Source organism: Lissotriton helveticus, chromosome 2_1 (genome assembly GCF_964261635.1).
Source record: "Lissotriton helveticus chromosome 2_1, aLisHel1.1, whole genome shotgun sequence".
NCBI lineage: Eukaryota > Metazoa > Chordata > Amphibia > Caudata > Salamandridae > Lissotriton > Lissotriton helveticus.
The window spans coordinates 1,544,337,795-1,544,365,483 of record NC_136059.1 but is presented as its reverse complement, the minus strand read 5'-3'; the positions used below and the strand labels follow the sequence as shown (position 1 = coordinate 1,544,365,483).

Here is a 27,689-nt window from a genome sequence, read left to right as displayed (position 1 = left end):
GGCACTAGGCGACATAGGCATACAATTTTATCCACCCGCAATACTAAATGTCTTTACTTGCACACTAAATCCACACCAAACTTATCAATCACACTGACAAGTTGCTAGATGGTCAAAAGACCTGGACACCTCACACTCTGAAGACACATGAACTGGGATAACCCACAAACTGCACACAACAAGAGCAGACAATTAATAGTATGTGTGGGTGAGAATATGTGGCCTTTACAATCACAGAGATAATAGGCACAAACAAAAAAAACAGAAAATGTTTACTGTCAAAGTCACATAATACCAAAATGGGAAACATACACATGGTGTGGTGGTGGATCACAATGGTACACCCCCTCCCAAACCCTGTCCTCCCACCTACCAGGAGAACCTTGCATAATGATAGCCATCCATCAGGAGACACCAAAAAGCACAAAGCAGAAAGGCAATTGCCATTTTATATCATATAACCCGTTTGGTTGTGCAGTGGGGCATTCTCAATTATTTATCTCCACAGGTCCATATCCCATGGCACATCTTACGTTGATTAGTGAGCAGTTTTTCTTCTCGCAGGCTGACAATTTATTATGTAAACCAAGTAAAAAGGATACACTTTTGCTCTGTCAGGATCTACTAAGGAGTAGGCAGAAATAAGTTGAGCCAAGGTGTGAATATCTTTAGGGTTTTGTCTAGGAAAACAGAAACAAGTGCACAGACCGTTTTAATAAAAACCTATGGACTCTTTGTTTTTTTTCTTTTGCCACAGAAAGAAAATGATAACTAAGTAAAACAATTGGCATTTTGACAATATCTTTCATGGGGTGGTGATGCCCACTAAATGAAATGGTTATTTACCAGAAAGAGTACTTATGCAACCTGAAGAGTTTTCTTGATTTACATGCAACACATCTATTCCACCCTTGAAGGGTCGCTCACCGCACCTGTTTGCTCTTATCCCCATCTCTGGGAGGCGGTTGGGTCGGCTCCCCAGAGAAGAAAAGGTTTCATGCTGCAAAACTTGCATGCCATTGAGATCATAGTAACAGGCACTATGTAATTTTTCAACCACAATACTGACTTTCAATGCTCTAATTAATATTTTTTTTAAATGCAAAATACACAAAACTTTGACTAATATGAAGATGGAACAATTACTTACCTGCAAACTGTATATCTCCACAAAAGATATCTTAATTACATTAATTAGCATTAGAACATGTCCATCTTAGCAGAAAAGGGATCTCCGGACACTTCACCCAGATACTGTCCCAAAAAAATACACTACTTATCTGGACACTCCACTTCCCTTCTTATAAATTCAAATGAGCTTAAAGCACAAACCGTTTTAGGCCTTTTGTAATTTCCTGTTACCTTAATATTGCTTATATTGTTCGGCAACTAAGTTATTTGGGCAAAACGCAGACTCTAAAACCAACGTTTTAGAGTCTGTGATCCCACACCAGCCGGCCTCCAATGCCAACATCCTCGACCCCACAGCACCTCCTTCCACTAACACACACCTCCTCCCTCCCCCCAGTACTCTACTCTATCACCCCCGACTACATACACTTCACACTCCCCAATCCCAGACGCGGATCTCCCCTCCGCCACCAACACCCCCGCCCCCACCCCCGTTACCCCCCTCCCACATAACCAGAGCCCCACACTTCCGACTAGCCTCTCAGAACAACCCACCTCACCTGACTGCACCCCACACAACATGACTCTCTCCCAACCCATCTCCCCCCCCACTCTTTGCACTCCCGCCATTCCTAGCCCTCTCTCGTCCCAACCTCCCCCCCCCCACTCTTTGCACTCCCGCCACTCCTAGCCCTCACTCTTTCCTCAACCTCTCCCCCCCCACTCTCACTCCCTTCTACCACACGGTCACCCCCGCAATGCCCAACCTCCACACGTCCCGCAATTGCCTCACCCCCCTATCAGTGACTCCTTGTCTAATAACACCAACACCATCACTAATCCTTTCACTCCCCCCCCCAACCTCCCTACCTACCCGACAATCACTAACACCTCCAACTCCAACCACTTCACCAACACCCTCACCCCTCTCCCCCCCATCTCCAGTAACCTAGACACTTGCTCTCCTTCAGTGCCCACCCCCCAACTCCTTACCCAACACCACGTTGGACATGATCATGTCCACCCTCCTTCAAGTGAGAGAAGAACTCCACACCCTCAAAGAGTTACTCCTCACACACCCCAGACACACCCCTCCCACCACAACCTCTCAACCTAACAACATATCCCCCTCACTTCCGACTCACCCCCTACATTGGACCTATATCCCCTCTCGCAATACCTCCAACCGCCCCCGACGCACTATCAAGACTCTTTCGGACATCGACATACACACCCTACTCCGCACATATGTCCCGGCTCGCCAAAACCTCTTAGCCACCACACACCTGTCCATTCCTACGATTCTCTCCAACCCTCTCAGACACCCCACGCATAACAACAGAGGCTCCGTCCCCAACCTCACAAAAGTCCCCCTCACTCTAGATCCCTCCTCCTCCCTCTGCACCCCCAGACTCAAATGCACACTTCTCAACTGTAGATCGGCCCAAAGACACTCCTCGGAGGTCGCTGATCTCATCATTTCCTTGAACCTTGACCTAACCATCCTTACTGAAACATGGTTAACTGAATCTTCTACTCCTATCATGGATATCCTAGTCCCCCCTAACTACTGCATCATTAGACTTGACAGGACCAGCAAGACAGGAATCGCATGCATTTACAAGTGCAACCTTTCAATTAATAAAGTCACCGCCCCCTCTCTTCCCACCTGTGAATACATCTTGCCTTGATGTCATCAGTGAAAACAAACCTGTATGTTCACTACACATCATCTACCACCCACCTGGGGACAACCTCACCTTCTCCCAACAACTCATGGACACAATCTTAATCAACTCTGGACGGCAAAACACACAAATTTACCTTGGTGATTAATATCTTCACTGGAATGATTGCAATGACGCAGTGGTTAATAGCCTCAAAAATGTCCTTAACGCTTCTGACCTCACCCAAATTTGCAACAGCCCGACCATGACAAAGGCTCCATCCTCGACCTTATCATCTCCAAAGAAGGCACTATTCAACTTGATTCAATCCAACTCTGTGACTGGTCAGATCACCATATTGTCACATTCTTCATCAATGAAAAAGTTAAACGTAACCCGGTCCAATCCTCCAGGCCCAAAGTTTGGAAAAGAGACCTGAAGAAACTCAATCCAAACTCTTTACCCCCTAACAGCTGCAATCTCCTACTCCCCCCTACCGGCGCTACTGACGTTCAGTGCTTAACTGACCACTACCTCAACGCTATGACCTCAATAATCAATGAGGCTGCACCGATGCAACTAAAAAGAGTCTCCACCAAGATCTCCAACCCTTGGTTCGACGGGAGTCTTAATGAAGACAGACGGGCCATGCGAATGGCAGAGCGCACCTGGAGATCTGTTCCCTCAGCACTGCACCTAAAAATTCTGAAGAAAAAGAGAAACGCATACTTCAGGAAAATAAGACGCTCAAAATCAGATTTCTTCAGACTCCAGCTCGACCAAGCAAAAAACCGTCCAAGAAAACTGTTCGAGCTAATCCGAGCACAATCCAAGTAACAACCCCAGGCAGTCGACATTATGGGCAATGCACCTACCTTCCTGTGAGGATTTCTCTGCTTTCTTTAACCAAAAAACAGACAACATAAGATGCGATCTCCTCATTGACGCAAGCCTTTACTCCAAACCCCACTGCATAACGCCCAATGAGCCGAAAAACAATGCGACATGGTCATCCTTTGGCACTTACTCTGAAGGAGAAATTGACATACTACTCAGCACCCTGAAACCATCCAATCACCTTACTGATCCTCTTCCTGCTAACGCGGTAAAAGACTTCATCCCTTTGCTCCTCCCACTCTGGACTAACATTATCAATAGCTCACTTCAACAAGGAACCATCCCTGACTCCCTCAAAGTTGGACAAGTTACACCTTTACTAAAGAAACCAACAGCCGACCCCACTGATCTAAACAACTACCGTCCTATTACCAACATTCCCACTCTCGCCAAACTGTTGGAAAAATGTGTGCAACTACAATTGACAAAGCACATAGAACAGTTTGATCTCCTCAACCCTCATCAATCAGGCTTCCGAGCAGGGCACAGTACCGAAATTGCTATGACTCACATAATTGACGACGCCCTCCAAATTCTAGATCAACATGATACCTGCCACCTCATCCTTCTTGATCTCTCGTCAGCATTCGACACTGTGAAACATGAGAACTTACTCGAACTCTTAAACACAAGAATGGGTCTTTCTGGGACTGTTCTTCAGTGGTTCACCTCCTTTCTACACAACAGGTCTCAGAAATTCAAGAGCAACAACTTGATGTCCTCTCCAGTTCCTGTATCGTTAGGTGTCCCCCAAGGATCCTGCCTTTCCCCAACTTTGTTCAACCTAGTCATGGAACCTCTCACCACCTTGCTACAAGCATCCAATGTAAACTTTCACATGTAAGCCGATGACACTCAACTATATCTCAAACTACAATCCCCCAATGACATTATGCGTCTGAACTCGACGATCAGAAGCACACAATCCTGGCTGGCTGATAACCACCTCAAACTCAATGCTATGAAAACTGAGTTCCTTCTGATCTTACCTCCTGCGAAAATCTCTACCACTCAAACCTGGCTTAAACACCTAACTGCACTTACTGTCCAACCGACCATCGTGGATTCAGCAAAATCCTTAGGCATAACACTTGACGCCAATCTCAACATGCAGCAGCATATCAGCAAGGCAACTAAGGGAGCAGACTTCCAAATAAATACCTTGAGGAAACTTAAACCCTTCCTCCCAGCCAAAGACTTCCAAAATGCAGTACAAGCACTTGTCATCCCTCGCATTGACTATGGCAGCATCGCCCTCTGCGGTCTCCCCCTAACCACCACTGCACCCCTAGGAGCTTCACTAAACGCAGCAGCGAGACTCATCACTGGATCTAAAAAACACTCACATCTCCCCTGACTTTAAATCCCTGAACTGGCTGCCTTTTGAAGCCAGAATACATCTGAAAATTGCCTGCATGACGCACAAGGCTATACACCTGGACTCACCCGGCTACCTAACTCAGAAGCTGACAATTTCCGGCGGATCCAGAACTACAAGCAGCACAAACAATCTTCTGTTGAAGCCTCGAAGATTCCGGAAGGAAAAAACGTACAAACGCTCCTTCTCAGGATTGGCGCCTAGGATTTGGAACTCACTCCCTCCTGAAACCAGGCTCATCTCCTCCACTCTTCGCTTTAAGAAAGAAGTTAAAGCTATCCTCATGCCTAAATACACTTGAACTGATACTTTTGATCCTTTAAGACTTTGCGTCGATTTATACTACCTGTCTGATCCCTTTGCACATGTGTTTTACTTGTATTATTGTCCTACCTGTTTGTTCATGCTACCTCTTATTTGTACTACTTGCATTGATGACCTACCTTCTTAACTATGCTCCCTCGTGTACCCACCCTACCACTCACTTAACCCTTGCCTTTGTAAAGCGCTCTGTTATCTGCAAAGATCTTGTTCGCGCTATATAAAACTTTCAAAATAAATAAAATAAACGTAGACTGGAGCCATAATGAATATTTTTTTTGAGTTTTTACTAAGTTTTTTCCCCATTAGGTCATCCCCTTTACAGGGGTATTAGTCATTTTAAAATTGAGGTTTTTTTCTATTTTTAAAATACCATTTTGTCTTTAACATCTTTAACTAGAAGTACCAATCTTGGAACAACAGATCCATCAAGAAAGGTTACAAAATCTTACACTCCTTTTGTCAACCTTTCCAGTGAAGTCCAGATGAACCACATGTAAATAGACTACTCTTTTTACTGACTCTTTACAAATATTAAGATCCAATGATAAAAAAGTATAACTTACTTACCTGTGAATTTAGTTCTCTATCACTGCTATTTTCATTACACTTCTAAACAACCCTCTTGCCTCAGCATAAACCGGGGTGGGTGGGTTTGCCAACAAGTCACTGCGCCTCAAAGTGAGAGTATAAAATACCACTTCAGTGAAGCCCATGGCCTTCAGTTTAAATCTCCTTTCTTTCTCGTATTTTTTGCAAGCAAGAAGAACACTACTACGTTAAGCGCAGACGTCAGCCAATGACCGACGCCTGAACTACATCTCCAGTGCTACTGTTACCCATTGGTCAATGAGAATGAATGAATGAATGAATGAATGAAAGAGCATTTATAGAGCGCACATCTACTCAGCTTAGCCGCCTGGATTACTGTAATGCAATGCTGCTGGAATCCAAGGTATCTGATATCGCGGCTCCAGAGTATCCAGGCGGCAGCAGCAAAGCTAGTCTTAAGGCAAAAGCACAGATCATCAACTGCCCAGGGATTAGCTGAGTTACACTGGCTCCCGGTGAGCCAAAGGATACTGTTCAAGTGGCTGTGTATCGCCTTTAAGGCGCTTCACGGTACCGGGCCCAAGCCACTTCAGGGTAGGTTTGGCTGGTATGCCCCTGCACGAAACTTGCGATCCTCAGCAGCTAGTCTGGCAAACCATCCCGAGGTTCAAGCGAACCACAATGGGTGGAAGAGCATTTGGATAGGCAGCTGCCCATTTGTGAAATAGTCTCCCCTTGGAATTGAGGCAAACACAGGCGCTGCTGTTGTTTCGGAAGAAAGTTAAGACCTGGCTTTTCCCCAGAGTGTAATCAGCAGTCAGCTTTTGCAGATGAGCCTAACTTTACTGTGTCTTAGCGCTAGGATGCCCGTAGGGTTGCAGTGCGCTCTATAAATGTGGAATACATACATACATACTCAGAAAGAGTGTCCCAGTGCTAAAAAGACATTCAGACCCTCTGCAACGCTAGAAGCGGGAGAGTAGGAATTAGTTATGGAAAAGCCAGGTTTTAAGCATTTTCCTGAAAACAGCTATGTCAGTCACCGTTCTAAGAGTCAGTGGGAGAAGGTTCCAGGCGTGGGCTCCATGGTACAGAATAGGCGCGGCGTATCCTGGTGCCGGATGCCAGGCTCAATGTGGAGTACCTCAGGGTTCTTGGCGGCACACAGTGCGTAACTCTCCTTCTGAGATACCCTGCACAGCTTCCATGTAGGGCCTTGAAGAATAGCACCAGAGCTTTAAAACTGATCCTCTTTTTTTACAGGGAGCCAGTGTAAAGCTTTGAGGTGCGGGGAGACATGAGTCCTGGGCTTAAGTAAAAGGACAGCTCTGGCGCTGCAGTCTGGACCACCTGTAAGCGCATGAGAAAAAACTCCGGGAGGCCCAGGTCCAGGAAATTGACCAGTCTGGAGGTGACCAATGCCTGGACTATGGTCTTCCTGTGTTCAAGAGGCAAGAGGGGGAGAAATTTCCTAAGCATCCACAGAAGCCTGAAACAGATGCCTGCTACAGACTGGACCAGTGTTTCCACTCGTCAGCGGGGAGCCAAAGAAGATAACTTCTGATTTCTCTGGGTTGCATTTTAACTGGTTCCTCCTCAACCACAAAAACACCTTTGAGAGGCAGGTACTGATTTTCTTACCCTCAAAGTCAGCTCGCTTGTCGCAGGTGAAAAGGAGCTGTATGTCGTCAGCGCAAGAAATTATTTTTGTGTGACAAGTCTCTGCCAGTGGTGCCAAGGGGGGGACATATATAGGTTGAAAAGAGTATGGCTTAATATAGAGCCCTGAGGAACTCCCACTTTCAGATTGGGGATGGGGCCGCGATGGGGGGGGTCCAGACTTCCTGGCTTCGGTCCTCTAGGAAGGAGGAGAACCGTTTCAGGATGGTGCCGCCTATACCACAGTTCTGTAGCCTGTCCAGGTGTCTAGCGTGAGGAACGGTATCATAGGCTGCGGAAAGGTCTAATAAAATCAGAATGGCTTTACCCCGCTCATCCAGCTTCTCCTTCATATTCTCCCCGACCTCTAGTATTGCGGTCTCTGTACTATAGTTGGCTCTGAAACCTGACTGGCTTGAGTGTAGGAGATTTTTTTTTCAATGTAGTCAGAGATCACAGAATTGACATATTTCCTTAGTGCCTTGGAGAAAAACTGCAATAGTGAGCTGGGTCTGTAGCTTGCTGATACTAAGGGGTCAGCAGAGGGCTTCTTAAGCAGCGGGAGAATTTTAGCACTTTTCCAAATACCAGGCACATGGCTCAACTCAAGCTGAGACTACCCAGGCGCAGAGCCCGCTAGAGGTGGGAACCTCTGAATGCCTAGATATAAATGACTATTGTACTAATCTACATCGCACTGTTACTAGCTACGTATGATGAAATGGCAAGTTACGCAACAACCAATAAAGTTTAAACAAAATAATGTTTGAAACACCTTTTCATGGGAAAATGAATTTTTGGAGTTTCCTAATAAGATTGGTGTTGTTTGCTGAATCTTCGCTAAATGTTCCCAAAAACAGTCTGATCCATCTCAGCTCCTTCCTGGAAAGTTTTGGGGTGATATATCAAACAAGCGTCAAGAAAAAAGGAGGATCCCACATCATGTTTTCCCCATGTAATTTTTCATAGGAAAATTAGACACAGCTACAGCCAAAACGGCTTAACAGAATTACATCAAATTTGGCAGAAACCTAGTTCTTGGCCCATAAAGTAAGCTTTTTGTGATTTGGTGTAAATCCGTTCAGTAGTGTTTGAGGAAATTAACATTTAAAATGTATGAATATTTCCCGCAGTTCAGGATCTGCAGACATGTCTCACAATAAGATGATCGGCTGCAACCACATCAACAAAGATGTGATGCCAGCCATTTTAGGTCTCGGGGACTCAGTCAACTGTCCTGTAAAAACATCTAGAGGAGCAAAGCAGGGATAACATTTCATTTCTGCAAATCTGCAGCACAGAGGAAAAATAAATAAAAGAATGCAGCCTCCTGCTCTTTTTAAATATAAGCCCTCAGGATGGGCCAGGGCCCGCGGGGTTACCACACTTATTTTTTTCAAAGGGGGTGGTGGGAGCGTGTGGCCCCTCCCTTCCCAAGTCTTATTGAGGAACTGAGAACCCCATCTCCCAGTGCCAATAATTATAATTAGGGGAGAGGGCATGCTCGCCATGCACTACTAATCACCTCCCATATTACATTACTCATGACATGTTCTGTGACATCATTGAGGCTATCACTGCAACATCTGAAATTACATCATTGATGACAACACAGTGCATGGCGAGGGCGCTAGTTATAGTTACTATGAGGATATGGGAGTATTAGATGGTGTGGTTGTGCAACCTCACCGCATACTACACTTAACACCTGTAAGTCCATTAGGTTTCAACTGTAAAACCCTCAGCTTAACCTTGAGTGGCTGTTGCACTGAAAAGCAAGCCTTCCACAGAGGAACATGTGTTAAGCATTTAAACAGCACCGAAACAATTGAAGAAATTGACACGACACTGAAGAACTCCAACACCAATTTATAAGAATAGACTATATTTTAATAAGAATAAAGGGCCAGATGTATCAAGATACACTTTTGCGATTCTCAAATAGCGATTCTTAAGGAATCGCTATTTGATTATTGCAAAATGGTATGTATGTAGAAATTCGCTATTTTTTAGCGATTTCTTAAAATTCCTTAATTGCGATTAGCAAATTGCTAATAGCAATTAAGGAATAATTACCCATTCATTTCTATGGGCCAGGAGGCTCATAGGAATGAATGTGAAATGATTCTTAATTTGCGATGCGCAATTTGCTAATCGCAAATTGAGAATAATTTCAAGGGTGCAGGGGTGTCCAAAGGACACCCTGTTGCACCCCTGAAATAAGCATGGGTGCACATGTAGTGTACATACATGGCACTTTGAAAAATGCAAAAATGGGCATTTTTGAAGAATTTTGCAAATTACCACCAACTTGAAGTTGGTGGTAATTTGCGATTCCTTAGGGACAATTAGCAATTTTTTTTGCTTCATACATTGCATTTAAGGAATCGCAAATTTTGCGATTCCTTAAATGCAATCGCAAAATAAGGAATCGCAAATTTGCGATTCCTTATTTTGCACTAAAAGTTGCTACATACATACCATTTTGCTCAAATGAGTTCGCAAACGCGAATTTCGGCGTTTGCGAAACCATTTGAGCTTCATACATCTGCCCCTTAGACACCAAAACGAAAAAGGTCACCAGAGGGTTCCAGAGACAGATTTTTAAAGCAATGATAAATTAAAGCAATTTCATTAAACTGTGAGCAAGCCTCGGCAAAGTCGATGAATTGGACACTTTTAAACTTTTCCAAGGAAAAGTTAGGTAAGTGTCAATGTGGTTTGTTTGAAGTACCGGGGTGAACCACTCCGGCAGGGAGCTACTCAGGGAGACCACCAAGGTCCTCAAGAGCAGTTACCTTCACAGAGGAAGCAGTCCTCCAGCAGTTCTAGGCACTTTATCCATGTTGCAATGGATTCCTATGATGCAAGGGCTGAAGGATGCTAAAGATGCTCTGGTCGGTGGGGGAGGCGGTCTACCTTCAGAGACTCCTTGGTCCATAAAATTGTTGCGGGGGGGGGGGGGGTTCTGGTTGCAGAGCTGATGTCCGACGTTCCCTCCGGTCTGCACCAAGTTCAGTCACCACTGGAAAACCTGTCGCCCGTTGTTGTCATCACAAGCCCATTCTTCCTGGAACGATAACCACCTTCTGAGGGTCCCAGCAACTCTCAGACAGAACTCCCGGGCTTAACAAATTTGGGTGCAACTCTGTGCATCAGATCTTGGTCCTGGGTGCCGCACAGCGGCAGTGCTAACAGCTTGAAGACTTTGGGCTATCAACATGCCCCAGCAGACTTCTTCAGTAGTTGTGCCCCTGTGTTGTGAACAGGAGGCCAATCAGCTGGCCATGTAGTTCTCTTAGCTTGACTGGGCTCTCCTTGAACAGGTAACCGCAGGTATAGGGGCAGTCTTTGTCAGTGCAGCCTCTCTTTACTGTTCCCTCGGTGCAGCAGGGCAGTCCTTCGGCCCTTCTTCCAAATCTGAGTTCTGGGTGCCAAGGTGCATGCTTTATGCCTTGAAAGTGTCATCTGGGCAGGATGCGGTAAGTAACCAGCAGACTACCAGGTGCCCTCCCACCTGTTGACCACTTCCCGTGGAGTATGGCATCTGGCTATCCCAGGATGCAAAATTCTGCCCACTCCCAAGATGGCAAGACCCCTCTCTTGGTGTTCAGACCCCCCCTAGCCTCCCTGGGGTGTGGCAACCTCAGGACTACAGTCCCCTGGGGAAAAAGGTTTGGCAACTGGTTTCTCATCTCTTCTGCCTGTGCCAGCCTGCCTACCTCAACAATGGGGCAAGCCCTTCCCCTGGTGTTCACCTTTGAAGTCTGCCTTTTGGGGATAACATCCAAGTGGCTTCCAGCATGAGGGAGGGGACACCTCCCTGGCCTGCGATCCCTCCTTGTTGTCCTTCCTAAGAGACGTTGGCATGTCTCTCCAGGGGGGCGGAAAGTTTTTTTGTGACGCAGGCTCCACCTGTGCCAGGGAAGGCACAGGAGTGTTAAAGAAAACAAAGAAGCAGCTTTGATAAAGCTGCAAACTGCAATAAGTTACATTAATTTCGACTTGAGATACAAGCCAGGCTTAAGAGGTCATCGTGTAACCCTGCTCTCGCAAATTGGGCAACTAAGCCTTCCCATAGTAAAACATGCAAAACTGCTGCTTTCACAATCAGGGCATGCAAAGTACATATCCCACCTGTGTCATATGTTGTACCCTGCCATTAGGGCTTGGTAGGCCTGCCAGAGGGGTGACATTCACATATGTCTTGAGGAAATGGTGGCTTTGCAATCGCTTTCAACGGCAAAGTCGACCTAGCAGTGCACGAGTGCTCAACCAGTGTGCAGTTGCAGAATGGGGTCTTCTATTACTTGGGGGACCTCCAGAGGGGCACAATCAATGCCGCAAGCCCTGGGGTACTCCTCTAACTTACATGCACTGGGTACCACGGAACCATTTACTAGGGACTTACGGGTAAGTTAGCCATTTCCAGTTGGGTACAGATAATTGTACATACACTTTAGGGCCAGGGCACCGAAGTCAGGTTAAAAGGCCTCAGTGCACTCTCAACGTCTGAAAACTAGCAGCATCAGTTGAAAACCTAGGGGGTGACAATACAAAAAGATGCATTAACTTACAGTTATTATAGGTCACAAATTATAGTTACTTGAGATAACTATATCTGATGAATTTTAGTGGTGGTGTTAGTTTAAAATGGTAGGTTTTAACTGACATTTTCACCAAACTATAAAGTCCCTTTAAGCTTTGTTTTTTCAGTGAAATTTTAAGATTTTTTTCTTTGTAAATATAAAGTAAGATATTACAATTGCCAACTATAACATCTTCTTAACCTTGTTTTTTTTCCAGAGAGAGAAATTACATTTGATAACTTTTTTGTAAAATTGGAGGCATCCTAACCAGGCCTACCAATAAAGTGTTGATGTAGGAGTATTTCACTCCGTACTTTTGAAAGCTCGAAGTGAAGATTTTGCGGAAGGTAAAAACTTAGCATATCTAATGTGAGAAGTTGGCCTTGCATATGCTGTCCACTATTCTAGTGGGCACCTTGCACCAGTCCAAACGACCCTTATTGATGGTAGGTTTAAAGACAACCTATATAGAAAGCTATCCTCTAGTGGTAGCTGTGGAAAGCAGCCTTCAGGCTAAGTCTTGAAGGAATGTAAAGCAGCTTGTTTTACCCGTCTATAACCTCGTGAATGACCAAATGAAAGGCGAATCACACCAGGTATATATATAAAATATATGGATTTATTCTAAACACATCCCTCTAGTCTCTTTATGAGGCTAGAAGAAAAAGTACATTCAGTAAACTTATTTAGCACACTGTAAATTAGCACAATATATGATTAGCCCTAGGGGCATCACAAACCATATACTAAGAAAGTGGTATAAGAACCACGATAGACATAGAGACAAGGCATAGGGCCTGTAGAACCACTGGGGCAACCAGGAACCACCCAAGGTAGTGACACAGGAGACCCACTGGGACGCGTGCAGTGTCTAAACACAGCCGCGAATCACCATTGACTTCTACGGAGAAAGTTGAGATTAGGATTCTAAAGATTAGGGACACTTAGAAGTGGACTTGGAGCAACCCCCTTTAGAACTAGGCAGTTCAAGAGTCAATACCCACGGTAGCACCAGAGTACTCGAGTAACCTCACCCAGGGAAGCCGGATGTGTAGGTGTCTTTTCGTGTTGGGTTTCGTCGTCGTTTTCAATGGCGAGCTGTGGAAAAGAGCTGCAGGCGACCAAGTGGAAAGTGTCCAGATGGATCCAAGGGTGGATCGGAGATCTGAAGAGCCTGAAAGCAGAGGGGACAGAGCCTGGGTCACTAGCCAGTGACCAGGAAGGCGATGAGCAGATGCCCACCGATGTCGGGTGATTTCAGGTGCAAAAGGTGAAGCTTGACTCTTCAGTCCTGAGGACCAGGGGGCGTCGATGACAACCAGGAGCTGGATTCGAGCTGTCCCACAAAGGATGTCAAGTGCTGTGGCGTTGGTATCCTGGATGCAACCCACGCAGAAAGCAGAGATTGGCATCGGAGCAGACCAGCAAGGTCTGAGGGACTCACCCTTTGGAGGGGAGTCAGGGCACGTTTGGAGCAACCAGGTAAGCCCAAGAAACAAAAGGAGTTACCTTCGAGGGGACCCACAAGTCGACAGACCAGGGATCACGAAGGGGCCTCGAGCAGAAATGCTAGAAGAGGGCTCAGAGAACACTCTTGAAGTGTAGCCTACAATCTTTGGTGCAAATGGTGCTCAGGGCTTGGACTACAAGTAGCCCAATGCACAACTTCGGGAAAGCTCGGGAAGTCGATGCACTTGCAAATGTGCACGGTGTCCAGGAGTTCCGGTCCCACGTCTCTCGTGAGGGCTGCAGGTCTCAGCTTTGCTGTGATCTCGTGTCGGCCTCTGAGAAGTCTGGAAGTCCATGTCCTGTGACGTAATGCCGGCCGGATCCGGCGGGAGCCTTGGAAATGCAAGACACTTCTTTGGTGCCTGTTTGAAAAGGGGAGTCACTCCTTGACCCCAAGGGAGATTCTTCAATCTTCTAGTCGAAATAGAATGTCGAAGTTCCAGGATATATGTTGCAGAGTTTCGTCCAGGTATAATCTAAAGTCCTAAGCACTGGGTTCCTATACTTATACTAAGTTTAGGGGTTGGACTTACTCTATGGTCCTACTTATGGGAGGACTCAGGGTGGGGGTGGTTACACCCCTTTCCCTTTGTCCAGTTTCAAGCCAGAGCAGGGGCTGAGTGCCCCTGCAACCGGTTTGAACTGGGGTATGCACAGGGACACCAAGTGTGCCCCCAGCACTGTCTGAAAAACATTCTATGAATGCACCCACCCAGCCCCAATACACTAAAGCCTATCTGGGAGGTGGTTACACCTCCCTGTTACAGGAAACCTATTGTCCAGGCCTCCAATGCCGGAGTTTTGTCCAGCAGCAGGAGGTCAGACTTGTGTCTGTGGCTGCAGCAACCATTATGTGATGCTGGGGCTCTTTTAAACTATTACCGGTCAGGTAAGTGTGTACATGTCTTCCACCCATACAGAGTGAAATTCTACCCCCCCCCCCACCCCGGCCAGGACTGGCGGGGGATAGGATTCCAAAGTGTCTGACACCAAACACGACATGTTTCCATGCGACCATTCCAAAGTTAGCATTTACAGCAAGGTTATAATGCACTTAAGAGTACATGGTCTGGCTGCATCACAGAACAGAATAGATTCCAAAAGCTGCAGAGGGGTCCTGCTCATGCATGGGCACCCTCTCGCACAAAACAAAGCACTCTGCCTTCAGGATTGATAAGGTCTGCCACAGGAGTGACTTATAGGTTTATAAGTGTCAGTGATTTAAAGGTTGATATAGGTAACCTATATCTTAGTACGGGGAGCATGCACCACCTTACCCAGGCTGCAGTAGCAGACCTGTGGTGCCATTTTGGAAGGCTTCCCAGGAGTGGCATAATACATGCTTCAGCCCCTGGTAGGCCTCTGGGTTACCTATGCCCTTGGTGCCTAAGGTACCATATACTAGGGACTCACAAAGGTAACCCAGTAACCAATCTGGAGTGTACCTAAAGTACATGTAATCAATTTAGAGAGGAAGCAGCTAGGCTGGGGTCCTGAATAGCAGGACCCCAACCAGACTAAAGTCATAAAACAGTTAAACATCAGCAAAAAGTGGGGATAACCATAGTAAGCAGATCCTAATCTCCAACATCTAAGAGTACTATTAAGCAATAATAATGACCGTATATTTAGAATTTTACTGGCTGTATTTCTATTATGTACGGCATGCTTTACATTTATCTGGAAATTTGCATGAATTAAAAAATATTTGGGCCACTTTTGAAATCAGGAACAAAGAACAGCAGAACCAAATATCTCTGTATGTAGCTCCTATTGTCAGTGTTTTGGGCACATTTTTGGAACGGGCAGAGGAAAGCTGTGTTAGAGTTCTGTGTCCACTAATCACTACTGGTTTTCAGATTTTACCGTAATACGTAAAAGGCAAATATGTCCCTCTTCACTAGTACCCTCACAAATGTGTCTCAAAGGCATCTATCTTATTTATGCAAAAATTAATAATTAAAGTCAAGTAGGTGTTCCATCAGTCAGTAAAACCAGGATATCCCTATTCCGTCACGGTCCCACACAAACAGTTTCATCTCATAATTATTAGGGGTGGTGGCTTCAATTGACTACAACTGGCTATGATGACCCATTTCCACAGGTCCAATCAAATGTAAAGATGGTATAAATACTTGCAAAACTATATTTGTATTAATAAGGTGCAGATTATGGCGTGAACATTTGTGGGTTTCAGCTTTGGTTCTTACACAAATAACGCTATTTTCAGAACAGTCATCTCCCTTTGCTTTAGAGGAATTAATTCATTGGCTTACATTTACTTGATCTCATGGTATGCAGGGCTGTACCAAAATGAATCTACCACTCGGTATATAAAACACATTTGTATTTCCTTGTGAGCTATATTTAATACCAGTTACTTCACTTCTTGTAATGAATGGCAGGACTACCAGACTCTAGCCCTAATCCAAGTGCCCCAGAGGGATCTGCACTATTTATAACACCCGGTAAAATCCAATATAGCATTTGTTTTTTACTGGGTGAAATGAATCTAGCCCATTAACCCCTTGCATGCTGATGACGGTCCCCAGCCGTCATGCACTACAGTGCTCGTGTGCTGATGACGGCTGGGGGCCGTCTTGACCGCACCCGCGCTGAAATCTTCAGGACGGGAGCGGAATCGGCCCAGCATGGAAGGGGTTAAGAGTTTGATCCTAAAACTGGTGTATAATGTGAGGGTTTTGATGCTTTCTAGAACTGTGGAAAATTGCAGGGGTGGAAGGTGTACTGCAATCATAATTACTAGGTGCAGTAAACTCTGTAAATTAATTCCAATCCCAAGTTTGCAACTGAATTAATCGGTTAACATCAAATCAGCATCTATCAGGCACATGCATCAAAGCTTTTTGCGATCGCAAACGGTGTGATTCGCAAAAAACGGCAGTTTGTGATCACAAAATTAGCTTTTACGGTGCATCAAGGGTCAAGGCCCACGCAATTTGAGAATTCACAATTAATTACAAGTTCTCAAATTGCAATTGCATTTAAGGAATCGCAAATTGAGATTCCTTAAATGCAATGCATTAAAGTAAAATAATTAGCGGTTTTGCTAATAGGGGGCGCAAATTACCATGAAGTTGAACTTCATGGCAATTTACTAAAACTTTGCAAAAATGCACTAAAGTGCATTTTTCAAAGTTCCATTTTGCACCCACACATGCCCTTGGGGCATGTGTGTTTGCAAGATGTACTCATATACAGATTTCAGGGGTGCAAAGGGGTGTCCTTTTCACACCCTGGCACCCTTGAAATTGCATTTTCAATTTGTGATTCTCTAATTGAGAATCGCAAATTGAGAATGTCTTCCTATTCATTCCTATGGGCCTCTAGGCCCCTAGGAATGAATGGGGAGTTATTCCTTAATTGCGACTCGCAATTAAGGAATGTTTAGAAATCGCAATTTTTTAAGGGATTTCTACATGCATAGGCTTTTGCGATTCCTAATTGCGATTCCTTAAAAATCGCAATTAAGAAATCGCAAAAGCCAACATTGATGCATGTGCCTGTATATCTTTCACGGAATTAAAAACACACCACTTTCTCTACAGGATCGTTGTAGTGAGATTTCCGATTTTCCCTCATAAACATACTCAAAAAACAAATCTTATGAACCATTCCACTTTGCTCCTCCTTAACCCCACCAAAATTACTCTCCACTTCAAGAACTTACTTCCATAGTTGTTCGAGATCACTTATTGCTTCTTTCTTTCTTCCATGCTTTAATTTGAAATTTGCAGCTTCGCGAATTAAGGACAAGTGAATTGGTGAGTTGGGCTAAAAAGGAGATAAACGATGTTAAGGAAATGAGAAGGCAGTAACCACTGTGTTGTTTATATTCACAAAAAAAGAGAAAACATGTTTACTACTTTAGACAGTAAACCACAGTTCTGCGATGCTTACATTGCTTACTGTTAGCCTTCATTGCTCTGGTCTAACTTTAGCACTATGTTCTTTATTCCAAATGCCCAGACTCATACAGTAGCTTGCTTTACATTCCAATTTGAAACTAGCATTTGCAATGCAATAGGTCTCGCCTTTACGAGAGTTAGAGCTATTGGCATTGTAAATGACAATGCCTTTTGTTTATGTGTTGTTTTGCTCTTTAACTTCATCCTGTTTCCCTAGCTCAACCTTTAACAAAATTCAATATTGTTTAGTGTCTTTGGGCTTGAAGAAGTACAAAAGTGTGTCATAAAATTGAAAATGTTGCTCTGAACAAGGGCCCCACGCTGTTCAAGTTTTTATATAGGGCCCAATGCCAATTACTGGACTTCCTGGCACTTTTGGACTCAAGAGTATCTTAGGCCTGCGGGTTTCCCACAGGGAAGGCGAATCTTTCATGGGGGTTTCTTCAACAAACCCAGGCCGAGAGGAGTGAGCGCTGGTTTGCGAAGTTCACTTTTTTCGCAAAGTTTTGTGAGGGCCTTGTAACTTTGTCGAGGTTGTGAACTTTTAGGCTGCGTCACATTCGCAGGAGTATCAGGAGGTTTGCAAAAAAATGACACAAAAGGCAAACCCGAATTGCAAAAATCTGCATACATTTTTCCTTATGCGTAGAAAATGATTCTCTATGACAGCCCTACAAATAAAGTCTGCCAACATTTCCGAACCCTGCTCACTCTGAATAGTGCGTGTAAGAGGCCCAGCCCCACAAGGGCGACTAGGACAACAACATGCACCAACTATTTGTATTTTTACAATTCACAAATTAAATACATTTTCTCATTTGCTTATTCAAAAGAAGTTTATCTTGTTCTTTGTATCAAGATTCATCAAGAACGTATACATAGAAATCCATTCAACAATAATTATACATTACAATACTTTTTCATGAGTTCAAACATATACATTTAAATGTTACACCCAATGCATTTCGAGACACTGGTCTCTTCTTCAGGGGTATGTCTGTAAAAGAAAATAAATAATGAGACCAAATCACTCTCATATAGTTGATTTACATATCTCGCTCGTAACCAACTCCAACTGATTAGTATCATAACCCAATCACCAACACATTTAGGAAAACAAAAGGAGTTCAAGTAAGTCATGGCAAGAAATAGTGTGACACAGAGGTGTTGGTGATTGGGTTATGATACTAATCAGTATTAGTATCATATGAGCGGGGCTCAGCCTCCCTGCTTTGAGGTGCTGTACATAATGGATGGCCCAACTATCTTGATGGCACTGGGTAAACTGATCTGGGAAAGATCAAATGTTGAGCCCATGTAAGTATATGATTAGGTGGGCTCCAAGCTAAGCAGAGCGACATATTTGAGTAAATAACACATACAAATGGAATAAAAATATTTGTAGCGTCAATTGCATGGATTGCCTTTGTCAGCTGGTCTCGGACCACCCGTTCTCCAGAAGACTCATTAACTCACTGAGCTAACTCACTGAGGAAACGCCGAGGGAGGGAAAGTGAAAGCGTGCCATGTGCTGTGTTGAAACGCCAGCCCTTCGCGGGAACAGGGGATGTCCAAACGTACGGAGTGCACATCTCCTGTCCCCCTTCGGCAGAGAAATCAACGACAGTAGATCTCGCCAAGCGAGCAATGCATGCGCTGCGTCGCTAGGCGAGACCTAAAAAACAAAGCTTGACTATTACTCTGAATGTTCTTCACTAAATGAGACAGTTCACTAGGAATGACTATTGTCAGGCAGGTCTAGGGGCACGGTTGTAATTATATAGACAGACTGGACTAATGCAAATTACTACAAATTCATCTAAACTTTATATTAGACTTCTGCTTGCCCTACTCTCTTTCCAAGGTTGAACTCTCTTGGTTGCAGAAGACCTTTACCATGTTCCATCTTGCTTCCCAACATGGAATCCTAGGTGGGGCCATTTTATCACTCCTCTGAAGCCTAGCAAACTGATTTTGCACAAAGCAGTTCATATGCACGTTCCAAAAGATCGCCACTTACTCAACTGACTTCCAGTCTAAGAGCCACTGTGTTTCGGCCATCCAACAGGAGGGTAAACGGAATCTGAGGCTTTATGGGCTAGAGTGTTTAAATCAGGGCCCCACAGTTTTATCGTCGTATTTTTTCACCCTAATCGATTAGATGAACATTTATCGTGAGAATAACAAGGCAACCAATCATGCAAAACTTCCCTTCAGCCATGGGTAGCTTTGATATACTGAAGTAACTCTTTCCAAGAAACATGCCGAGAAACAAATACATTCATTAAAATCTAATGTCCAATAAACTCTGTTACCTGCTTCTTAATGCAACTCACAGTAATTATGAGACACCTCCACCCGATGTCAAAGGCTACTCTAACTACCTCCCCATCTATGGCTCCCTCATTTATGCTATCTGGATCCAAAGTCCTTGTATAGTTAGCCACAAATGGTTGCCTTAGTCCTACTTGACCTCAGTGCCGCATTCGACACTGTGGCTCATCCAACCTTACTTCAGCGCCTTAGGAAAGGAGGTTTGGCGGACCGACCCATGGAATGGCTGGAGTCCTTTTTATAAGAGCGTAGTTTCCAGGTGTCTCAGGAACCCTACTATTCTAAAAGTATCAAGCTGAACAAAGGGGTCCCACAGGGCTCTACCCTCAGCCCCACCCTCTTTAATCTCTATATTACCCCTTTGGCAGAGATTATTGAAAAATGTGGGGTCAGTGTTGTGTCTTATGCTGATGACACACAATTGGTTGTGTCCCTAACACAAGATCATGAGAAGGCAGCGGGTGGGGAGATGTGATTGCACAGGTTCTTGCTGTTCACTTAAAACGTACATGGCTTTGTGTTTGACGATTCCTATATTGAGCCTTTTCTGTTTATACTTCCAATGATATTATTTGAGATCATGATCCTCGGCGTTATAACTTGCACAGAATGAAATACATATAATCTGTCTGTGACATGTGCAATGTAACTACTATAAAAAGAAAAGACTGCCTCTGTAAAATTCTATTACACTGTATACTGTAGTGTAGTGAGAAGGCTGCCATCAATTTTTCAACCTGTCTACAAGAACTGGCGTCCTGGATGGCTAACAACTCAACTGCCTTAAGCTTAATGGTAAAAAACTGAAGTTCTTGTGATAGGTAAAGCTCCCACGATCTGGTCATCAGCATAGTGGCCTCAGACACTGGGACCTTCCCCATCCCCTTGTGATCAGGTAAAGAATTTAGGGGTGTGGTTGGATTCTAAGCTTTCCTTTGATAACCACACTAGGCGAGTGGCGGCTAAATGTTTTGGGGTTCTGCGAAGCCTCCGGAAGACCCCGGATGTACTGCCAATCTCAGCCAGAAAAACTATGGTCCACACTCTGGTGATGTCACGCTTGGATTATGGGAACGCCCTTTATTTGGGAGCTTATTCCAAATGTGTGCAGAGACTTCAACGCATTCAGAACGCTGCGGCTAGTCTCATTTTAAGGTTACCCAGGAGATCCTCTTCCAACAGGGCCCTAGTTTCCCTTCACTGGCTCCAGGTAAGGGAACGTATTCTTTTCAAAGATGTGTGTGAGCCATCGCATTTTACAGAGAAAAGGACCCACGTATCTGCATGATTTTCTTACCCCATACTCTCAGACACGCTATCTGAGATCTAGCGGGACAGGGCAGGTTAGCATTCCGACCATTAGGAGAGCAAGGATGGGTGGCCGCTCCTTTAGTTTCCTAGCTGCCAAACAGTGGAATAAATTCCCCCCCGGGGCTCTGGCTGGTGCCTGTGGAGACAGTTTTTCAGAAAAAGCTAAAAACATGGCTTTTTCCCTCTTTGAGTTCTCTTGTTTACTCTCTTCCTCTTTCCCCTGCCCGGATTCTGATTAGTGCCGCAGTGCGGGGACACACTAGTAAGTGTAACTAAGCGCTTTATAAGCTTGTTATTATTATTATTTTTATTAAGAAACTATATGTTTGCATGCTCTAAACTTGCTAACCGAAGTAAGTTTCAAATCTTACACACTGTGTTAATTATATTGGGCATGAGAAAAATCCATGAATAGTATGGCAATAGGGAATCTAAAAACCATGGTGTGGGGAAGAGGCAGCACTGAGAATTCCATATGTTAGGAGATACTTCCAGGCATCTCATTTATACTATTTACAAGAGTGGAACATGTAGACACACAAAAGAAACCGTTTTAACCGAGCTATGGGAAGTAGCATGGTTGCCATCAAACAAGCAGTACTCATCTGTACATCCCTCCCATAGTTGGGTCACTTAAGATATGAGATGAAATTGGCACTAAAAGGACCTTGACATCATATCCATCACCTTTCACCCCTCTGTTTGGTACACGTGACTTTTCTCTAGCGTCGGAAAGTAAAGTGTTCTGGGCATGGACAGTGGTGGCAGAATAACAGTGAGAGACCTTTTTCACAACAGTCGCATCACGACATTTCAACAAATCAAGGGGGAGGAAGAGAGGTTTGGACATCTAGTAAGGCATTGGGTCCTGCATATGCAGATGAACAAACAGAGAACCCGATATTTGAAACCATTTGATAAACTAGTGAAAACACAGATCGCTAAGACCCAGGCCATTTCACTTACACATAAGCAACAACCCAAATACGTCAATCAGGGCCAGTGGGAACAAAAATTAGTAATTAGTCTAGTAAACGATCAATGGGAACACATTTTACAGTGACAAAACAACTTCACCAAACTCAAATAGAATATGCTATAGAAGGTCCTACATAGATGGCAATTCATACATGTCCAGCTACATACAATGGACAATAAGTGTCCAGAAATCTGCTGAAGGGGTGAGGGGGAGCCGTGCATACTCGCAGATCTTTTTATCATGCACACAACTACAAACATTGGAGCAACGTACTACATGGCATACACACAATTACGAGATCAGAGGTAATTAGATTCCCATCAAGGATCTAACTGGAAGCCCCTTCAAAACGGTCTAATCCGAACATGAAAATAAGGGGAAGATAATCTCTTTCATGCTTCCAGATACGAAACATACTAGCTTTACAACATGTGGTAAGGAAGCTTTTGTAACATGTGGTTACAAGAGATATGGTCACTTCTGAGCAAGGAGAAGCTGGCTTGCAAGATGGAGGACAAACAAAAACAATCAAGGGACTACATAAGCATAACATGCCAGAGGAGACTATTAGCCCTCTGGCTACCCTACCAGATGGGAAGGGTTGATGGCATGATACATTCAGTTCATCAGCAATAGTGAAGCTCTTATGGTGAAATGAGGTATAACGCAGACAGCCAGGTTTAGTCCAATTACTGCAGCAGTGAAGGAATTCTAATTGATTTGTTACCGTTATTACACAACGTAAAAGTGTAAATAAAACTACCATCTGATAACTTATACTACTCAGTAAGGAGAGTGGTCAAGGGTTTGAAATGAAACCATAGATCAACTAGCATCATTAATGCAGCAACACCTTGGTTTCCTATGTCTAAACTGGACAATTGGCCCTCTTATAAGACCATTTCTGTATCACGATTTGGAAGGTAATCTGAAAACCAATCTCCTAATTTTTTAAGAAGTGCCTTATCATGAATAGTGGCAGCTTTTCACAGAATTCTCAACAGCAATGGGATGCTGAAAAATAGGATAACAGTTAGTCAATGCCTATGTCAAGAGCTTCTTTTAAATTGTTGGCTTCCAAATCACTGTAAGCAACAGATCTTCTAGTGAGTATCTGTGCTTTCCAATGGTTCCTGTGGCAATTTTCAGTCTTATTTGATCAGTATTGTTAGTAATGTAGCCTTTCACCCTGTAGTTCAACATTATATAGTCTTGGTGTTAACAGATTTGCCAGATACTTCAGGGACATAACTCTTCCCTTGACATCCTAGCTTTTGTTCCTCCATTTCAGGTAAGGGTAAGTAAGCTTCAACTGGAAAGGTCAAGTGAGCAATATTTTTCAGTGCCAATACCGTGCATGTTGTGAAGTGCCTGGATAAGTGACCCACAGTACTGCACGGACAGAACCATTCAAATGAGTACACCAGACATTCGAATTCTGGACCCTTACACTTCAGGACCACAGCAACCCAGGATTGACTGTTCTAACGAGGAGACATTACAAAAAAAACACAACAAAATGTTTTGAACAGAGTGAAAATTAACAATTTACAGATGTGAATTGTTAGGTTATGCTTTAATTGTCCTTTGTGATACATCCTCTTGCGGCACAAGTTTAATCCAACTGGGACCTATTACAATAGTTTCACAGGATATCAGTTTTTGATTTCAAGAGCACTGACAAATTCCAATGATCAATAAACATGCTTGCTGATACAAGTATATGCAGGTTTATCAAAACAGACAATATAATGAAGAATAAGAAGCACTCAACAATTTTTTTCGTACAAGAGGATTGCAACACATTAGCAAACAGTCTGCAAAGAATCCGAAAGTGGTGAACCTTACTAAGTTATTACTAAGTTCATTAGGTTACTGAGAAACACTACTTATTAAAAGGGATGAGGTAAAACTTTACAGAAAAAAAAGGATTGACACCTACCTTGATAGGAAGGGACCTAACTTAATAGGAACGCTGGCAGCCTTTTGAAATCTTAACGGTGAAGTGTCAGAGAGGCACTCTGTCTGGGTACAAAGCCAGGTCAGAGGCTTAAATTTCCTTTAGCTAAGAAAAGTGGTGTTTTCCCAGAATATACTGTATGACAGATCTGGCTGCTTGGATGCATTAAAAAAAACCTTTGGAGAACGCTACCGCTTTCCAGGAATGTTTTCTATTATTTAATGGTTTATTCATATACACAACAATATTGTGAAAATATGCTCTTTTGGGTCCTAAGCAATCCTATGACTGAGAATTACAAGGTTTTTAACAAAAATGGAAATGCTCCTTTTATAATAATTGAATGAGTCTTGTGTGCTAAACTTAACCATGTCTCATCTTTCAATTCTCTATAAAACAAAGGTTCAGCAGATGGCATCCAGTTAGTGTTTCTTTCTATGAAAACACATTTTCACTCTAATGACCAACCCTCACTTGTCTGCATGGTTAATGTTCCCAGTGCAACACAAATCAGACTGGTTATTTTGAAACAAGGACCATGTAAGTAACCATTAAATGTAAGAGAGGGACACTTTCATTTAACAATTTTCACAGAATCTTAATGAGGATGCTCTTTTAAAAAGAAAAAGGGTGTGCATCCTACTGTTGAGATGGGATGAAAAAGCATAACATTATAAAAAACAAGACCGGATGTAATTTAGCTTGTAAGTGAGACTGATGAACAGGGAACAGATACCTACAGCAGTGCCCTTTCGGCAGTAAATATAGCATTTAAAAATATTTTTTCATGGAGAAATAGGGTGTGAAAAATAACTGAAATAAATGTACTTACCTGGTTTTCATGATACCACTGGATGGCTTGTGTAAAAACCTCAATAGCACTGTCAATGTCCTCTTCATGGCTGTACATCATAACCAGGGCTGACACCTACAAAACAAGCATTGCTACAATATCATTCCATGGTGTACATTTCTACATTTCAAGGTCTTTTTTCCCATACCCAACTATTGAATGACCCCAATACAAAGGACAAACCCATTGTAAAGCGAAAAGTCACAGGCAGTTATTCTTAACTTATTATGATCACTTACAGAAAAATACAGCATCTAGGGTGCCAGGTAGAATTCACGTGTGTAGTCCGATCACACCCTTGGTCATTCTAGTACAGTACGTCATCAGCAGACATACAACAAATCACTTCTATACTCTTAACATTCCCACTTACCAGTTTTGCCGTTAGCCCAACGTGGGTACCACTGTTTAGTGTGCTAAACCATGGATATGCTAGTCTAATGTAGGCAGTCATCATATACATCATAATTGACCATCATAAGTACACAATCTGTTATCATGCAGTATGATGCAAACCAGAGGGGTAACTTTGCAAACTGCCCATGATACCTTGCAGACGAGATGTAGCACACTGAGCAAGGTGAATGAATCAACTGTGTCACTATAGAAATCTGCGTCCGTTAAACCGTCTTGGTGTTTAGGTAGGGGACGCCGCAGTAAAGCCACTGCTACTCATAAGAGAAAGAAGTGGAGAATGTTCAATGTGTGTTTGTCTAATTTAGGCTATCATGTCGACCGCCCCGGTATACAAATATGGAACTCCTGACTGTGCCATGCTAGATGGAGGAAGTCAGTTAACGTGTATGGGCTTCTACACAGGCCATGCTTAAAGAAGGATCAAACCCGTGCAGGAGCGCTGGTGTAGAGTACCTCCTTGTCAAAAAATTTAAATATTTCAATTAACACCTAGAGGTCAATGATATGCTTTCAGTGTGTGAATAGTACGACTATCATAATTATCACAAGAAAAGCAGGGTTTGGAGGTTGAAACAAAGACACTTTCTATCATTTTTTGCAAATAAATGCAGATGCATTGTTTTTCCTAATGGATACAGGAATGATAACGTCAGCAAGAGTGTTACCAATGGTATCTTTAAGCAGGACCAACGGAAAAGATTAAGTCACACTTCAAGATGCGTACATCTCTGAAAGAGTAGTGAAAGATAAGCCACAGCACAAAGGATGTAGAATTTCCCTTGCCATTCTTTGAATGTCACCAGCAGAGGTTTATTCTGTTGTCGGTTTTGATTTTATATCTTCTGTTTATTTTACTGTGAAATGTGTAAAGTTACAGTGTAACCAGATGAGTACTTCAAATCCCTAGTAGGAGAGGGTTAAGTGATGGACAGGAAACCTGATCTACAATGGAATTCCTTTGCAAAGCCATGCGTTTGTTTTAACAGATGGATCTTTAAAATGTGTTAATGCTTCAGACAGCTATACTCTTGTGATTGTGATGTCACTACTTTGGAATCCCAGGAGTTCTCCGCTGTTCCCCTTTTGTTGCCAGGACCAAAGGTGTGCAAAAATAAAGGAATTAGGCAAATCAGGCAAACAATTAAAAAAATATTAAAAGCTGATATCCGATGGTGAAAAAACACATTCTGAAAAAATCTAATTTCAGCGAGAGAATATTACTTCTAAAACTATTTTTGACAGGAAACCTTGCCATCAGGCAACATTGAGCTAAGTACACAAACCCTTTTGTTTGCATACATATTTAGTTTACACAACTTAAGAGCCTTCTTTCAATAGGCACTGTTCGACAGAGGCAAGATGAGATGGAGGCAGTGAGAGGCTCTGTGAGTTCGAAGTATGACAGTGGAGGAAAATTTAATTTGTTTCTAAAATCAAGGTAAATGAATTACTCCCTTCAGAACACTCTAAATTAACATAGTTTCATAGGAAAACTCTTAATACTGACAAGACAAAAACTGAGGAATGGAACTGGTAAAAGTTTCAAAGAAAGTATTTACCAGTTGGTTGCATATGGTTTGGGCTCTCTTTTCAAGTACTCTGGTGCTCATTCTTACAAAAAAACAGTGGGTTAACCATGCAGTTTTAAAGAATACACTTTTATTATTCAATGTTATGCAGGCTCTTAACCTCTTTTTTGCTGGGGCTTCATTGCCCCCTTATTGTCACCCCCCAAGCCCCATCGCCCACTGCTGAACCCTTTTTTGGCTATTTGGGCTCCATAAATGTTCTTCCAACATCCTACGGATTCTACAGGTACTCTGGGTGTGTGGATTCTCCAAGAGAGTACCTAGAAAAAAGTAAACATTTTGCTAAAGTTGACTTTGGGGGGGGGGGGGGGGGGGGGGTTCGTACTAAGTGACAGTCTTTTTTGCTTGCTAAAAATGGCATCAACGAAAGGTTTGCTGTGATAAAGTCACCATCTTACCAGCTTTCAGGACTATTCAGAGCTGAACTAAAAAAACTATGGTTTTAATCATAGTTTGGCATTTTTTAAAGATGAAACCCATTTTGCTTATTTTGGAACACCTTACTCCCTTTCCCCTTGTAAGACAAACAATGGACCACCCTGTACAAAGACATTACCAAATATAAACGTTCCTTGTTTTTAATGGAAGCCACTACAAAATCATGTATGAATGGT

General features: G+C 43.4%; 1 protein-coding gene across 2 annotated transcripts in view; it reads right to left on the bottom strand.

Moving 5' to 3' along the window:
- The window catches only part of SRP72 (signal recognition particle 72), a 278,175-nt gene that overhangs the window by 44,978 nt on the left and 205,508 nt on the right, over positions 1–27,689 (bottom strand). For both annotated transcript variants that reach the window (XM_078676511.1, XM_078676512.1), the window contains exons 13-15: positions 25,049–25,144; positions 17,395–17,498; positions 603–680 (exon numbers count right to left, since the gene is read on the bottom strand). In XM_078676511.1, the coding sequence (XP_078532637.1) occupies positions 603–680; positions 17,395–17,498; positions 25,049–25,144 (278 nt within the window). The remainder of the gene's footprint in view (positions 1–602; positions 681–17,394; positions 17,499–25,048; positions 25,145–27,689) is intronic.